This window comes from Pectinophora gossypiella, chromosome 21 (genome assembly GCF_024362695.1).
Source record: "Pectinophora gossypiella chromosome 21, ilPecGoss1.1, whole genome shotgun sequence".
In the NCBI taxonomy this organism is placed as follows: Eukaryota; Metazoa; Arthropoda; class Insecta; order Lepidoptera; family Gelechiidae; genus Pectinophora; species Pectinophora gossypiella.
The window spans coordinates 6,100,875-6,118,617 of record NC_065424.1 but is presented as its reverse complement, the minus strand read 5'-3'; the positions used below and the strand labels follow the sequence as shown (position 1 = coordinate 6,118,617).

The following is a 17,743-nucleotide window of genomic DNA, read 5'->3' as shown; positions in this document are numbered from 1 at the left end:
TTTTTTCTAATTTTGTTATAAGTTTTACACGTGTAGTGTTCTAAACAGCTGTATTAATATAATTTTGTACCTAATTACTTAATAATAATATTTAGTTAGATAATGGTGCTAATTCCTGTAGACACAATCTAATTTTATTTTAAGTTATACCTGTCATTTTCTTATCCGCCGAAAAGGAAAGGGACGGATGATTGACAGCTGTTAATTTTAGGAAGAATGAGTAAATGAATGAATAACCCGGGCGAATTAAAAGGTGTGCTGTCAACATAATTCTGTCGGGTTATTGGCCGATGTAAATTTTTTATAGGGTTATTTTAGATTTGTGATTAAAATTGACATGTGTTCCATAAATTTTATGCCTGTCGATTACCCGTCCCTTTCTTTTTCAACGGATAAGAAAATGACAGGTATAACTTAGAACAAAATTAGATGGTGTTTACAGGAATTAGCACTAATATCCTATAATATTATTATAATAAGGCACCTAGTATCGCCTCTTTTATATTGCCGTGCCCTTGCAGGGCGTCAGATATACCTTTTTACTATGTTCCACCTTAATTTATGTTTGTGACATGCAATAAATGAATATTAATATGAAAGAGTCACTCTCTTGTCGGTGTAGCATTCTCCTAGTATTTAGGGAAAAATAGGGCAGTGGTTTCCCTCTTGCCTTCCACCCCAATTTTCAAATGTTTATGTATTCTTATTTGTATGACCATTACTTACTAACTAACATTAACATAAGAAAGAAAGAAAAAAGAAAGAAAGAAACATTTATTATTTAGGACACCACAGACACCACTTCCCATTAAGTTCCTTTGTACCTACTAACACCTCATCATCAATTTAAGAGCCACGCTCTTGTCGGTGCAGCATTTTCCATGCTACTTTATTAGGGAAAAATAGGGCAGTGGTTTCCCTCTTGCCTTCCGCCCCGCAGTGACACCTATGGATTCAAATTCGAAATAAACATTAATTCATTCATTACTCACGTGGTCGGTAGTCGTGGTCATCGTACTCGCTGTCATTGGTGTTATTGGTGGCACAGTCCGCGTCGACGCATGCGCGGGATTGGCAGCGGTCGCCGGCCCACGGGGGTGGGCAGGAGCACGACACGCGCCCGTCCTGGGACACCGCGCACGTGCCCTGGACAAGAGAACGATCCTTCATTAGTTACATCAATGTTGCGGCGATAACATAATACCTATTGGGGTAGTCAGAGGTACATCCAGCGCAAGATGAACTAAGTACCCACACCTCACCAATCTTTCTGTCTGACAAACGTGATAGGATTCGATCCTGGGACCTCCGGATCGTTAGCCCAACGCTGAACCAATGAATCACGGAGGCCAATATATGGGTTCCTATATATGGGAAGTACCCGATATTTTTAGGCCGCCTATTGTACTCATTCTATTTCTCTTTTGTTTTGTATTTTGTTTTTCCTGTTTGTGCAATAAAGTATTTGTTATGTTATGTTTTCTCACTATCTGACCGGACCGGAAAGGATAGCGTGGAAGAGAGGAGGCCTATACCCAAGAGTGGGTGGATACAGGCTGAGTAGATAGATAGAACTTAAAATAAAATTAGATAGTGTGCAGTAGAATCAGCACCAATGTTAGTGTAGCAGAGTACAAACTCTGCACATACTGGCATTTCGTTCTGACCGTCAATTTCGAAATTAGTATACCTGGTTGAAGCAGAACCCGTTGCAGATGGCGGCGCTGCACTGCGCCTCCCCGTCCGTCCACACGCACACCGAGCCCGCCGGACACTCCGGCTTGTCGCTACACTGCTCACACGACACCCCTGGGAATTCACGAGTGTGTCAGAAAAATACGACAGAAAACGATACTCTTCTTCTTATTTATAAGAAATTACCCCAATCACTTCTGATCATCATATAATATTTTGATCATAATCGGTACTTTTAAAAATGGCATACTAATACACGCGCACCCACGCACGCACGCACGCTCGCACACACGCACGCACGCACGCACACACACACACACACACACACACACACCCAGAGACAGACACACAGCGACAACACCCAGAGACAGACATACAGACATACACCCAGAGACAGACACACAGACACATACCCAGAGACAGACACACACACACACACCCAGAGACAGACACACAGCGACAACACCCAGAGACAGACACACAGACACACACCCAGAGACAGACACACAGACACATACCCAGAGACAGAGACACACACACACACACCCAGAGACAGACACACACCCAGAGATAGACACACAGACACACACCCAGAGACAGACACACACCCAGAGACAGACACACAGACACACACCCAGAGACAGACACACAGACACATACCCAGAGACAGACACACAGACACATACCCAGAGACAGACACACACACACAAACAGATTTCCACTCCTCGCGATCTTTTGTAGCCTCAGTAGCTTGCTCCCATGATATGCGGAGTTTTTAATAAAAGAGTTTCTAAATAACCGTTTCCCGTACCGGTATACTGCGGCGGGCACTGGCAGCGCGGCGAGTAGTGGTGCACCACGCAGGTGCCTCCGTTCTCGCAGCTGTGCCGCGCGCACGGCCCGCGCCCGCCGGACACCGGCAGCTCGCAGCGGCCGCCCGTGTAGCCCGCGGGGCAGATGCACTGCGGGACATACCGACATCACGTCAATTGCGTCGTGTACTAGCTTCAAAATAAATTATGAAATAGCCTATTTGACAACTAAGTCAAATGAGATACTTTTTACGAAACGTCAAAACGAAAATTTTCCATGGAATTCGTATCGAAATACTGTCCTGTAACGTCATCAGTAAAAGCAGTCAAAAGTAGTACTTATTATTACTTAATAAATAAATAAACATCAAAAATAAGTGAAAAATAAAAATGAGATTATTTTTTTATTATGTTAGACTAGCTTTTATTTCTAGATTAGCATTTTATCATTTATCTTCGACCCAGTCAAATACCCTATACTTACTGATTACAACTAACGAAAAACATTTAATTTTTCTATTTAACTTATTTATGAATTATAATCAAGAAAAACGTAACAAGTCCGACATTTAATCACATCTTTCTATGACGTCACAGTGTGTTTTTATTGCCAGAGTAAATTTGTGTTTCGACGTTTATTAAAAATTAACTGAGTTGACTAGTTGGAAACTAGTCTATTTACAACGCTGATTAAACCAAACATAACCTAATTTTCTAACTACTTATACCAAAAATTGGTGTTTTGTATATTATTATAAACATGATTCATCATCATCGCCAGCCCATTAACGTCCCCACTGCTGGGGCACAGGCCTTCCCAATGGATGGTTAGGGAGATCGGGCCTTGGCCTCGGGAGATGGCGCGTGGTGACGCGGGCCCAATGCGGATTGGTGGTTATTAACGACTGCTAATGCAGCCGGGACCGGGAAGCACGGAGGAGCTCGAGATGAAAACTTTTTTTTAAGTGGTCACCCATCCTATGACCGGCCTTTGCGAAAGTTGCTTAACTTCAACAATCGCAGACCGAGCGCGTTTACCGCTACGACACCGAGCTCCTATTATAATAAACTAGCTTATAATAAACTCTTAAAGATCTTCTTTATATATACTAAAAATAGATTCTCTTTTACATACTAGGCTGAAATGTGATTATCTGAAAATTAAAATGGTTTCAATGCTTCCGGGGACACTTTAAGCAGTCGACCCCGGTTACGTATATAGTCGTTTTTTAAGAGACACTTTGCTTTGGATTTAGAATAGAAATAGTTTATAATAAAAGGACGCCACACACAAAAACAAGACGATATTTTTTTTTTTTTTTTTTTGACGTGACTTATTGTAGATTTGCCGCAGATGGCATTAACTACTTGGCCGGACAAATGGGGAGCGCTGAAGGCTCTCACCCGGAACAAGACGATAACATCATTTAAATTGTTCACAAAACAACTTAAAAAAAAAGCAAAACAGATGTTCGTCGAAATGATCGTAAGGTGGTGGTGAATGTCCTGAGATAAAAGGGCCTCCAGCACAAGTTACCAGATGCAATATAGTTACCTTATACATCCCGGCCGGTCATAGGATGGGTGACCACAAAAAAAGTTTTCATCTCGAGCTCCTCCGTGCTTCGGAAGGCACGTTAAGCCGTTGGTCCCGGCTGCATTAGCAGTCGTTAATGACCATCAATCCGCACTGGACCCGCGTGATGGTTTAAGGCCCGATCTCCCTATCCATCCATAGGGAAGGCCCGTGCCCCAGCAGTGGGGACGTTAATGGGCTGATGATGATGATGATGATAGTTACCTTCAAACTGATCCCATCATCATTGAGCATGCAATGTCCGCGGTGAAGGCAGTGCCTCATACAACGGTAGTGTTGACAGTGCGCGCCGTCGTACAAGGGTGGGCAGCGGCACTGCGCATTGCCGCGCGCGTCACGCTCGCAGCTGCCCACCCCGCAAAGGAGAGGGCACGATGTGTTGCTCGCCGATGGTGGACTTGATATTATGCATTGACGCTGGTCTTGACCCGTCGGTGAAGGCGGTATCTGTTAAAATTACAGGAAATTAGTATAATTAGTACTGACGAAGGGGCAAGTCAAATGGACTGTAACCTGGAACCTGAAAGCGGGCAGCAGTAACTGTCAGTACTATTCAGAGGCGGAAGATAGGAGTCCTAGTACGCAAGGTACAAGGCAAGGTGGTCCCGTGGGGGGGGGGGAGGTATTATAATTATTATTTATTAAATTAATTATCTTTGTGAGTTACTTATATGACGTGGTTTCCAGGTTTCGATATCTGGCGAGAAGCTCTCTCTCTCTTCTCTCTCTCTTCTCTCTCTCTCTCTCTTCTCTCTCTCTCCCTCTCTCTTTAGGTGTGCCATAGCTCTCGTCAAGCCGGAACGAACGTGTTAACCATTACACCACCACATATTAGGTAGGTCATAGATTAGGTAATAAATTTTACCATCGGATCTTCATTCATCCAGCGCTGCGAAGTCAGAATTCGCAAGATTTCGCAAGGTTTTTACTCGTATGGCTGAGAAGAAATGATAAAAAACTGCAGGATATCTTTTAAATCAATACTCTTACAAGTTATTTAATGACGCGAATTTATAGATCTATACAATCAGTATGCCGACCCTGGCGCCATCTATCCGAAACATTAAGTATTAACATTTCTTGCACATAAAAGTAAATAATTCCACTTACTTCTGGTCCGAGGCTGAGTCCGTCGGGACAGAGACAGCTATATCCCTTACTGCTGCTGCTGCGCACGCACAGCGCGCTCGGGTGACACGTGGGGCTGCCGTCCGCCTTCACGCACGGGTCCACACCTGCAGGGTAGATAGATATGTAGTCTTTTTTTTCTCTCGTGTGCGTTGTGAGATCAATGACCAACCTCATCAACCTTGGTGTCAGGGTTAGTATTGAGCCGCCAATGGCCCCTGGCATAGCTCATGTAACGACTGCATATTTACTTGCGTAAAATGTGGCCTGGACCGACTGCTTAAAATGACAGCACGGATCATCTTACTCCCGGATAATCGGGACATCAACCTGCAATGTCCTAACCAAACTAATGATCCTCCGAGAAAGGACTTCCGAATTGTCAGCGCTCAACCTCTGGACCATGGAGACCGTTTATATGTAGGTATTTCGATTAATTTCTAATATAATGCAGAACAAAAGGGCAAAATTTTTTCGTCGCTTAAACTTTCCGACGAGATAAATTTTCAAATTCTGGTTAGGTACTAAATAAAGACTGATCTAAAATTGAAGAAAATCATTATACATACATTATGCTCTATTAGGCAGCTAAATTACTCAATTGTATAACAATATTTTATGTTATTTTTTTTAAAAAAGAACATCTAGGACCCTGTGCCGAGGTTTTTCTTGCTGCTTCTTTTCCCCGTCTATACAGGTTGTGAGAAGCTGCAGTAGTTTTAGGCGGATGAGACGTTCGTTATGTAAAAATTGACGATTCAAAGTGTAACTATGTTACCTACTGAATAAAGATATTTTTGAGTTTGCTCAAAACTAAACTGGGGAGAGGTTTGGACGAAGAGGAAGTCATCTATCAGTGTGCTTTCTTTTTTGACGCGACTTATTGTAGATTTGCCGCAGATGGCATTAACTACTTGGCCGGACAAATGGGGAGCGCTGAAGGCTCTCACCCGGTACAATGTTTAAGACAACAGGCCTGAAGGTGCCCAGTTGGTCGCGAACCTCGGCTTAGGGCGTCGTCTGAGGAAAAATATTTGAAAGAATTAATCGACCTTAGTGGGTCGATAGCGATAAGCGCTGAATGAGGGAAATCGTCGACCACGCCGGCGGGGTCGGTATCGGTGTCCTGAACTGTTTTCTATCGGTGTGCATGTACTCACCGGGCTGCAGGAACAGCGTGGGGTGCAGTATGGCGAGCGCCGTGAGCGCCAGCTGCGGGCGCGCGGCGGCGGCGGCCCCGCGCCCCCCGCGCCCCCCGCGCCGCGCCACGCGCACCAGGCCGCGCCGCGTGCCGCACCACACCCACTCCTCCCACGCCGCCATGCGCACGCATGCGCGCCCGCCCGCCGCCACGGCCGGCCACGACTTGTTGCTCGACTCTGGGGACCGTACGTAGTACGTTACTCACGTGTGTTAACACGTTGACAGTCCCCATGCAAAATGTTTTGACTAATTCCCGCTACTTTGCTAAGTTCCCCGGGATCCGCCCTTGCGTACGTGGTCGTTTCTTAGTGACCCATGTATGGAACACGGACGTATGGAGCTGGTCCTTCAAGACCCGTATATGGGTCACGGGACTGTCAACGTGTTAGACCACCTATCACGTCGGTCTAACAGAAAGGTCGATCTTCGATCGTGTGGCTTGTAAGGTGGATTACCAACCTAATCAACCTTGGTGTCAGGGTAACTTTTGAGCCGCCAGAGGCACCTGACACGGCTCGTGTAACTTACTTAAGTAAGTAGTCGTAAGTGGTAACCGGGAATTGAAGCTATTCAAATATAACTCAAAATTGCAATATTGTTTTTTTTAGATGAATTGCTTTGATGTGGCCTTTTTAACCTTTCTGTTCTGTTCTTTATGTCAGTAGTGACGTGTCGTAAGGCTTAAATAGAAAATAATCATTCTATACGCTGCAGGAGTTCTTTAACGAATCTTATTATGTACTCAAATGTTAAATTTGACATTTGCGTTTATAAAAGCAAGTGCGCAATGCAAACAAATGTCAAATAGCAATATTGCTTTCTTAGGTGAATTGCTTGGATGTGGCCATTTTAACCCCACTGATGTTTTTTACAGAGGTCCTAAAAGTAGAGGAAAGTACAAACAGGAATCCTGTAAGGGCACTACATCAACAATTTCAAATTATACGCAATGGAAATAGAAAACCAAGAATAAAGATAATAAAGATTAAGTTAAGAAATGGAATGCAATAAATATCCTATGTTATCTTAATAAATTGACCGACCTTTGTGGTTAGCCGGCGTGGTCTCGAAATGTGTGAACACAGCGATGGTAACTCTGTCGCTGCCATCAATCTTGACGCTCTCCAGGGTGTCATAGTAGGTGTCGAGGAAGTACAGCCTGTTGGCGGGCGGGTAGAGCGCCAGCGCCCCGGGCCGGCGCAGGCGGCGGCGCACCAGCCAGCGCGGGGCCCCGCCGTCGAGGCTGGCGATCATTATGCCCGGGTCCGACCCGCGGTCCGACCATATCATTTGTCTAGGACAAACATACATTTGAATACATAAATATGACACGCCAATAATAATAAAAAATGACGTCATCATAATCGTAATCAAACGACGTACTTTCTTTTTTCATCTAAAAAAGCAATATGCGCACTTACTTTTATATGAGCAAATGTTAAATTGCATTATTGCTTTTTTATGTGATTCGAGTCGATGTGACCATTGTAACCGCCCTCGTCTTATATTTTTTGTATTGCCACGATCACTGGAGTATCAGTCGCGATCGACCGGTTGGCCACCCGGCGGCGACGGAAAATTCCACTTGATATCAACTCAGAATCATGGCCTGAATCATCCCTCAAAGTTTTCGTTACGATGTGACTAGCGCCCTGCAATGTCGGCGAGCTCACCTAGTGGCGTTGTGTATGACGATGTCGTCGGGCTCGGCGCCGGCGCTGCTGTAGAGCGTGCGGCGGCGGCGGCCGTCCAGCGCGGCGCAGTACACGGCGCCCACGCCGGCGCGGCCCGGCGCCGCCTGCACCGCCGTCCAGTACACGCGCTGGGACACCGCGTCGATGGCTATGCCGCGGATGATGCCGCCGTCGCGAACCTGCCACAACCATCAACAATTCAAAATCAAAAATATTTATTTTTCAAAATTGGCTTACAAAGTTAGCGCTTTTTGAACGTCAAAAAAAAATTAAATTACATATTATGTAACTAGCTGTAAAACTACTACCACACCGGAAACTGTAACGCTGAGGGAAAGACGTGGCCAGAAAACCTCCCAGCACAGGGCCCTAGTTCTACTGTTTCATGTTTTCCTTTAATTTTTTTTTAAATCCTGTTTGTATTACATAATTTATAGACTTAAATACAATGGTATTCCAATTGCAGTCGGTGGAAGGAAAGTGAAAAATAAAGAGTTTATGTGACTTTATCACAGAAACACTGTTTTTTATGAGCTCCCTGACAGAAGCAGGCCTGTCCACATACGCAGCACCCGATCATGAGTTGACGCGAAAGCCAGCCATCGCTCAAGTGTTTCACAACTCAAATATCATCAAGTGTTTCACAATCCTTTTTAATCCACTTACAAACTACTACGTTTACAATACTTCTACGTTTACAAGGGACACTCCGCAATAATACAGGCTTTGCACTTTATATACGTCACCCTCCCGCTCGCTTCACACTCATGGGGACGTGTGGCGGACCCAACTAGTTGGCCAGCTAGTTCCGCCCACATGACAACAGATGGCGCCACATTCAATAATGCAGTCTTCAAGCAGTCGTGAAACGCGATATTGAAGTTTACACAGCATATACAACTTCCAACATAACACCGTTGGAACGTCGATCCCTAGTCACACTACCAACTCGGAAATCAGAATCATTTATTCAACGTAATTGTCATGGATAAACTTGTTGAAGGTCAATGTAACATTTTTGAATTTACGTCTTTTCGCAAGGTATTATGGCTGAGGAGAAGAAATGACAAGAAACTGCAACAGCAACTTGTGGCCAACAGGGTACTATGCTCTCTTCGGTACCCCGAAACCATCCTTTGGCGGCAGCGCACCCTAGCCGCCAAAGACTCTTGAGGACACGGTTAGTAGAAGCAGCCCCTTGCCTCATACCTTCAGCCTTTACGCGTCAGAGTAACAGGCGACACGCGCACTAATCCTTCAGATAGAACAAGCTAGACTCACAACGTCGCTGGCGAGGTGCGCCGCTAGCGGCGCGGGTGGCGCGGCGGCCGCTTCCGTCACGTCGAGGCGCCGCATGCGGCCCGCCGCATCCGCCCACCACGCCCACCAGCGCCCGCCTAGCAGCGCCACTGCTATTGATGTTATTTCGGACCTGGCGTCAACAATAAATAATTTAAGGATTACACATTTATATAACAGCCTCCGTGGTCTAGTGGTTAGAGCGTTAGGCTCACGATCTGGAGGTCCGGGTTCGATTCCCGATGGGGACAATGTCGGAATCACTTTGTGAGACTGTCCTTTGTTTGGTGAAGACGTTTGGGAGGCCTGTGTCCAGCAGTGGGACGTATAAGGCTGTTTATGTATGTTATGTTATGTAACAACACAGTCACGGTCGGGGATGCAATGAGTCAGTGTAAAACGAAAGGAAATGCGGAATGGAATGAGAATTTCGAAATTAAAAATGATTGACGGTCAGAACGAAAGGCCAGTATGTGCAGAGTTTGTACAGTCATGAGCAATATTATGTACCCACTTTAGGACTCTGTCGCATTAACATATTTGACATTTAGTGAGACTAACAGTTCAATTTGTCAAAAAAGTTAATGTGACATGGTACCAAAGTGTATACATATTAATGCTCGTGACCGTACTCTGCTACAATAGTACATACTTGTCGATATCAACAGGTTCCTCGCTGTGGTCGTGTTCCTGTTTGTGCAACTCCCACATTCGCAGCACTCCGGACTCCGCCACTATCACCTTCGCTTTGTCACCTGCAAGTGAAGGGCATTGTTAGAGTGCGAATATTTACTCACCATACATAAAGTAAATAATTAAAGTCAGTGGTGGGGGAATGCTCTAGCCCGTTCTAGCGGAACCGCATTTGTATGTAGCTGATTACAGCTTGTATGGCATTGGGAAGATCTGTGGGTTTAAAATGGCCACATCAATGTTGCAATTTGACATTTGCGCATATAATAGTAAGTGCGTAATGCAAACAAAAATGCGCCCTCTTAATATGTGGCCATTGTAACTCCCCTGATTAAAACACATAATAACGGGTTCTTACCGCGTTTAAATGGGGATATGAGACTCCCGATATTTCGACACTGTTGCAAGTGCCATGATCACGGGAACAACAGTGTCGAAATATCGGGAGTCTCATATCCCCATTTAAACGCGGTAAGAACCTGTTATTATGTGTTTTAATTATGATAATAACCGCGTAAACTTAACACAATGTATAACTCCCCTGATGTCACGCGTTCCTATTGCCATTTCTTTCTAGCTTGATTTATGGCTGCAACTATTTAATTATTCAACGAAATTCGATTCTGTTTTCACATTTGGATGCCTATTTTGAAACTGTAAAGAAAAACTTATAGTTTTTGATACTTGTTTACGTATATACGAATAGTTAATGATACTGTAGTGTGTACCTCCAAAGTCTGTGTGTGTGTATTATATGCAAGTGTTCTATATTATATACCACATTAACAGACTAGACAATAAATGACGATCCCATGCACTCTGATACGCCTTAGTTGTGGAGTTAAATAAGAGACTTGTCACTTCTAACACGGTCGTTCATTGTCTGTCTTTTAATGTGGTATGTAACATAGAGAGATATAGAGCACTTGCATATATAGGTGTGCAGGTACCCACTACAATACATGCATACATTAAGATCACGCCTATTTCCCGTTGGGCTAGGATGAGACAACGGAAGTCGTCTTTCTACGATCCTTACACACCAATTGAATGATTGATGAAAAAAAGCAGTCAACTGGTAGTCAGAGATACATCCATCGCAAGACAGAGTAAGTACCCACACTTCAGTGAGCTTTCTGTTAGACCAACGTGATAGGTCTCAAACACCATACAAATTCAAATCACACCCAATACAGCGCACTTACCATCGCCTTCGCAGGTAAGACTGCCGTCAGGCAGCGTTCTCTGCTTGTATCCCGGCACACATCTGTAGATATAAAGTTGAATTAAAACGACTAGAAAATTAAAAAGAATAAAGAATAATACCACGTGTTGTTTTTTTTTTTTAAAGAACGCCTAGGGCCCTGTGCCGAGGTTTTCCTTGCAGCTTCTTTTCCCCGGCTATACAGGTTGTGAATAGCTGCAGTAGTTTTAGGCGGATAAGACGTTCGTTATGTAAAAATTGACAAAGTGTAGAACTGTAACTCCCGCACCACTTTTGCGACGGAAAACTGAGAACCATGGTCTGAATGATCCCTCAAAGTTTTCGTTACGATGTCACTAACAGCCTGTATAACACGAATTAAATTTTTATTTTGAATTTGGAACATCAGCTCCATAATACCCATTGTTAAATGTAATTTATTTTTTATTCCTAATACTTGTATCAAAACACAAACTTGCGAAGCTTTTTGAATGTCTTGACTACAAGTGTAGTTAAATACGTACTTGCACACGTGACTTTGGTTGTGTTTCGGTAAACAGAGCTGTGAACAAGTCTGCCAGTTGCAGGGACCGCCTGAAACAATAAATAACACAACATCAACCGGGTTCTTACCGCTTTATTATCAAGGATATGAGACTCTTATAACGCGGTAAGAACCCGGTATTATGTGTTTTAATTATGATATCTTCTATCGTGTGGGTTGTGAGGTGTATTACCAACCTCATCAAACCTGGTGTCAGGGTTATTATTGAGCCGCCAAAGGCCCCTGATATAGCTCATGTAACGACTACTTACTTACGGACGGCTTAACGTGTCTTCCGAAGCACGGATCATCTTACTTTTTGGACAATCAGTTGATTAGCCTGTGATGTCCTAACTAAACTAGGGATCACAAAGTGATTTTTGTGATATGTTCTTACCAGGATTCGAACCTGGGACCTCCGGATCGGGAGCCCAACGCTCAACCACTGCTCTCTGTTTGAAATTCCTTACCAATAGCGCAGCTGGCGTTGAGCGGCACGCAGCGTCCATCGTCGCACATACTCTCGTGCAGTAGACATGCTGATCTCAAACGAACGCCTGTTGATACAAAATTATTACTTATTCATTTCCCGGCCAAGTAGTTATTATGTTGTTTTTGTTAAAAAAAATTTAGGTAAAAACATATTACATTTACAACATTAAATTCATCATCATAAGCCCATTAACGTCCCCACTGCTGGGGCACGGGCCTTCCCTATGGATGGATAGGGAGATCGGGCCTAAACCATCACGCGGGCCCAGTGCGGATTGATGGTTATTAACGACTGCTAATGCAGCCGGGACCAACGGCTTAACGTGCCTTCCGAAGCACGGAGGAGCTCGAGATGAAAACTTTTTTTTTGTGGTCGCACATCCTATGACCGGCCTTTGCGAAAGTTGCTTAACTTCAACAATCGCAGGCCAAGCGCGTTAACCGGTGCGCCACCGAGCTCCTCAACATTAAAATATACACACATTAATATTTAGTTGGAAAACATAAAGGTATATGGGTGCCGCAGCTCACCAAAAAAGGAAAGAAAGAAAGAAACGTTTATTATAAAGGGACACCACAGTAACAAATATAAAACAAATAACAAATATATAATTGAAAACACGGAGTAACACACAACTTACAATCAAACAAAACAAGGCCAGGGTTCAGTGAAAATTTACCCAGAGGGCAACACTGCCAATTTGCTTTGCTTGGCAATGTTGCCAAGTCAAAACGCAGCTTTACACTTACAGAGGTGTTTGTTCTCGTCGCTCTGGTCCGAGCAGTCGTCGTATCCGTCGCACACGAAGTTCGGAGGGACGCATTTGCCGTTGTCACATCTGTATTACAAACAGATCAGAAATCAGAATCATTTATTCAACGTAATTATCATGGATAAACTTGTTGAAGGTCAATATAACATTTCTGAATTTACGTCATTTCGCAAGGTGTTATGGCTGAGGAGAAGAAATGACAAGAAACTGCAACAGCAACACATCTTTTAAAAACCAATATCACTAGTTATCAATTCCACTGATAAAAAATGGGTTTATTATTGTTCACTAGACTACGGAGGCTGTATATGTGTGCTCCCCATTTGTCGGGTGAGAGCCTTCAGCGCTCCCCATTTGTCCGGCCAAGTAGTTAATGCCATCTGCAAATCTACAATAAGTCACGTCAAAAAAAAGCTGTATATGTATGGCGAGTTTATGAGTATATGATATTATTATTGTACGTCCGACATGGAAATGCTGTTGAGACAAATTTTATAATAACACCTGCATGTATGTACCTACACAGCTTCACAATAAATGTTTGTTATTCTTATGTATGTGGGTCGTTCTTCTTTTTTTACCGACAATGATCTGTCTTACGTACTGCTTTTAATAAGTTATGTTTTAGAATATTTTTTTTTTGTTTCCATTGTCCAAAAATATAGTTATCTTATTATACTCAAAATACAAGCAAAATACTAATCGGTTCCTCAATTAGTTATTAACGTAGCTTCATTGTTTTTCACAAAATTTTGTGACAGAGTGGTATATTGAAATGCTGTCTCCGATGAAAAGGGCCACTCTGTCACAATATTTTTTGGAATGCGCCTGCAAAGAAAAGTATGTTACCAAGATAAAGATGTTTGTTAGAACCACTAAATAGTCATTTACGGACAGAACTTTATATGATGTTTTAAAATATTTATTGCCGTTATAATTTTAAAGATGTTAAGTCCGATTAATTGGGAAAATGTCTTTTTATTGTCGATAAAAAAGAAGAACGACCCATGTATGTACCTGAACATAGGCGGATGGCAGGCTACCGCGCATGCCTGGGCGCTCTCATCGGAGCCGTCGGCGCAGTCCCTCTTGCCGTCGCAGCGCCAGGCGGCGGGCAGGCAGGCGGCGCGGGGCCCGCGGCAGGCCAGGCGCGAGCCGCACGCGGGCGCCGCCTCCGCCGAGGGGGCGCACTCCGCCTCGTCCGACCCGTCGCCGCAGTCCGCCTCGCCGTCGCACCACCACTCGCTGTTCGACACACTCGCTTTCTTAGTTCAATTTTCCATCTTTACCATGTAGCTGACCCATCTAGTTGACAAATTAGTTCCGCCCATACAACATAGATGGCGCTTGTAGGTCCTGAAACGCGGTATTGAAGTTCGCACTGCACGACGCGTATATAAAACATTGAATTTGACACGTTTGGATCTCACTCTCCCAATTTGTGACTAGCGGGGTGCTATGGAACTCCGAAACAATTCGTTGCCAAAAATGCATAAAGTTGAACGCATAAACAAGAGTCCAGCACCGAATATGATTGCAGGAAGACTTGTGTCTCTATCAAATGACAATTCTAGTCATGTCCCAAGAAAGCCAGCAAGTAGATGCAGCTACACTCACTTCAAGACGCACTCGGGCGTGTGGTTGCAGGCGCGGGCCTGCGGCGAGCAGGTGGGCGCGCACTGGCGCTCGTCCGAGCCGTCCGAGCACTCCGCGGCGCCCGAGCAGCGCAGCGAGCCGCGGATGCACTCACCGTTGCTGCATCTGAGTACACAATAACGAATATTAGTACGTATAGAACGGTAACTCTCCGCTCCTCACCAACGGCTGAGCTAGGTTTACCTCACACCAATCGTGAGGACTATTATTTTTAATTTCTAACAGTAGGTATATTTCATATCTACAAAGCGGCGAATGCTGTTGATCTCTCAAATATAAAATAAATAAATATGTTCGAGTTTTGAAATTGGACGCAATTCTTTTGTCTAATTGAAATATTTACTTATTTCGATAAATGTTAATTTGTACTAATGACTATACTCGTAAAATGCCTGACTGATGACCTTGCGTAAGTAGTAGTACCTATCTAAGTGAAGGTAATGAAGTTGGCAGCCCGTAGACGTCACACACACAGTTTCGCGTGTACGCTAACGTATAATGTGTAATGTGTAGTGTCTGTAAAACGAGGTGTTTTGTACGAAGAGTCCGAGGTGTGCCTTGATATTACGGGTTATACAACCTTACTTTCACCGGCTGTCTTTCTTTCCGGCTCAAGCTTAAGTCTAACATTACCTGAACTCAGTCTCGGAGCAGTTCCGGGGTTGGCAGTTCATCTCATCGGCGCGGTCTCCACAGTCGTCTTCGAAGTCGCAGCGCCACCTGCCCGGGATACACTTGCCGGATGGACAGCGGAAGTACGTCGGCTCGCAGGGGGGAGCCGACCGGGACGAGCACTCGGCCTCGTCCTCGCGCCCGGGGCAGTCCGCCTGGAAGTACACATAACATAGGCTCACGACTATATCCCTAAATTGGGATAGTCAGAGGTTGGGTGTTTGTGCTGCCGCCCAAGGATGTCCTCGGGGTACCGAACAGAGCATGGTACCCCGCTAACCACAAGTTGGTAGTGTAACTACGGATCGACGATCCACTTGAGTCATATTGGAAACTGTATACATGCGTCACGCTGTGTTAACTTCGATAGCGCGTTTTAGGACTGCATTATTGAATGGTAGCGCCATCTGTTGCATGTGGGCAGAACTAGCTGGTCACAGTAAAGAGGAGGGATGAAAGGCATATAACGAGGAAAATTATGAGTATGAATGTGGATGGATGTGGTAGGGGACGACGCAAGAAAGTGTGGATGGATTGTGCAAAGAAGGATATCTGTGTGAAAGGTGACGACTGACAGATACGAATGGAAGAGGAATACATGTTGTGCCGACTACACCTAGAGTGAGATAAGGGTAGGAGGATGATGATGAAGGGATAGTCAGAGGTTATCACATGCTCAGCGAAGGAAAGCATAGTGAAGAAACCCACATTTCGGAGACATGTCACTGTCAGTGTATTAATCAGTATAAACCGATGTCTTTTGTGAGGTTTTCGCATGAAGTGTCCGAGAACGAACTGGTAGTTAATAATATTTGTAAAAATCTTTTGTAACGATGAACGACCGACCACCTGCGGCCATAACCTACAACCATATAGAAGTTGTGTTGACCTGGAGTCAATGTGGCCGTACATTCACTGCTAAGATCGGTTACGTCAGCCATAAAAGAGAGCATCTTCGGCGCACCTAGCTCCGGCGAAGCAGTTAATGCCATTTGCGGCAAACATACAATAAGTCACGTCAAAAAAAGGCGCTCCTAGATTGAAGACTTGTCGCCATGGCCGAATACGGGTGGGTATATACCTCAGCGTCACACAGCCACTCCCGCGGGATGCAGCGGCCCGAGGCGCAGCGGAACTCGTCGCGTGCGCAGTGGCGGTGCGCACACAGCGCGCCCTCGTCCGAGCCGTCGCCGCAGTCGCCGTCCGTGTCGCACACCCACACCAGCGGCACGCACGCGCCGTTGCCGCACGTGAACTGGGGACCAAATACGGTTCATAAGCTATGCATGTATTTATAATTTACAATATAACAGCATACACTTCATATAACAAATAGACAACTGTAAAGACTAAAAAAAAACGCGGCGCATCTTGTAACAAGAGACGGCGTCTAACGACATTGTACAACCGATATTTTACTTTATTTGAATAGCCATAACATCTTAATTTTAAGTTAACGAACTTATACTACCTACATAACTTGATGTGTATGTATTTCGTTATATCTAGATCTGTCTATATTTAATAATCAGAATTTCATAATTTACCTTGAACCAAGTACTTGACCCAATTGGGATATAGTTGTGAGTTTATGTTCACGTTTTTATGTGTGTGTGTTTTTTTTGTGTATAAGGAATAATACTGCGCATGGAACGGCAATTCTCCGCTTCCCTCCAGCGGCTGAGCTAGGTTTACCTCAACCCCCCCTCGGTCTTACTTTAGTCTTCAATCGTATGGCGTCAGACGTCACTCATAAAGTTGCGCGTGTACGATAACGTCAATGTGTAGTGGCTGTGTACAACGGGTTAACGGATTTTTTGTATGAAGCATCCGGGGTGTGGTGTAAGCTTCAGAGGGGGTGAGATTGGCGCCCGATACGAACTGGTGCGGGGCGGAGAGGTAGCCCCCCCTCTGAAACTTACATCACACCCCGGATGCTTCATATCTCGGATGCTTATATATCCGTTGTGAATGTGGTGTTATAGTTTGTAGTATACTGACGTGCAGCGGCGGGCAGGTCCGTGGCGGGCAGTGGCGCTCGTCGGCGCCCCCCGGGCAGTCGTGGCGGCCGTCGCACGCCGCCGCGCCCGGGATGCAGCGCGCCGCCACGCCCGCCGTCGCGTTGCCCGGGCACTTGAACTGCGACGACAGGCACGTGAACTGCAATCGACGAATACTCATTAGTTCATTTGTTACAATTCTTCTATCGTGTGGGTTGTGAGCAGTTATGTCCCGGGAATGTTGCCAAAGTGGTGAATGTTCCTATGAAAACTCTTTAACA

At 44.8% G+C, this 17,743-nt stretch overlaps 1 protein-coding gene across 1 annotated transcript in view; it reads right to left on the bottom strand.

The window, feature by feature from the left end:
• Positions 1 to 17,743, bottom strand: part of LOC126376757 (low-density lipoprotein receptor-related protein 1) — a 131,641-nt gene that overhangs the window by 27,605 nt on the left and 86,293 nt on the right. The window contains exons 68-86 of the mRNA XM_050024327.1: positions 17,464 to 17,622; positions 16,544 to 16,717; positions 15,424 to 15,617; positions 14,752 to 14,895; positions 14,152 to 14,379; positions 13,112 to 13,200; positions 12,340 to 12,426; positions 11,850 to 11,919; positions 11,327 to 11,388; positions 10,081 to 10,183; positions 9,411 to 9,561; positions 8,109 to 8,308; positions 7,479 to 7,729; positions 6,393 to 6,611; positions 5,215 to 5,339; positions 4,309 to 4,551; positions 2,507 to 2,657; positions 1,691 to 1,809; positions 993 to 1,146 (exon numbers count right to left, since the gene is read on the bottom strand). Of these exons, the coding sequence (XP_049880284.1) occupies positions 993 to 1,146; positions 1,691 to 1,809; positions 2,507 to 2,657; positions 4,309 to 4,551; positions 5,215 to 5,339; positions 6,393 to 6,611; positions 7,479 to 7,729; positions 8,109 to 8,308; positions 9,411 to 9,561; positions 10,081 to 10,183; positions 11,327 to 11,388; positions 11,850 to 11,919; positions 12,340 to 12,426; positions 13,112 to 13,200; positions 14,152 to 14,379; positions 14,752 to 14,895; positions 15,424 to 15,617; positions 16,544 to 16,717; positions 17,464 to 17,622 (2,923 nt within the window). The remainder of the gene's footprint in view (positions 1 to 992; positions 1,147 to 1,690; positions 1,810 to 2,506; positions 2,658 to 4,308; positions 4,552 to 5,214; positions 5,340 to 6,392; positions 6,612 to 7,478; positions 7,730 to 8,108; positions 8,309 to 9,410; positions 9,562 to 10,080; positions 10,184 to 11,326; positions 11,389 to 11,849; positions 11,920 to 12,339; positions 12,427 to 13,111; positions 13,201 to 14,151; positions 14,380 to 14,751; positions 14,896 to 15,423; positions 15,618 to 16,543; positions 16,718 to 17,463; positions 17,623 to 17,743) is intronic.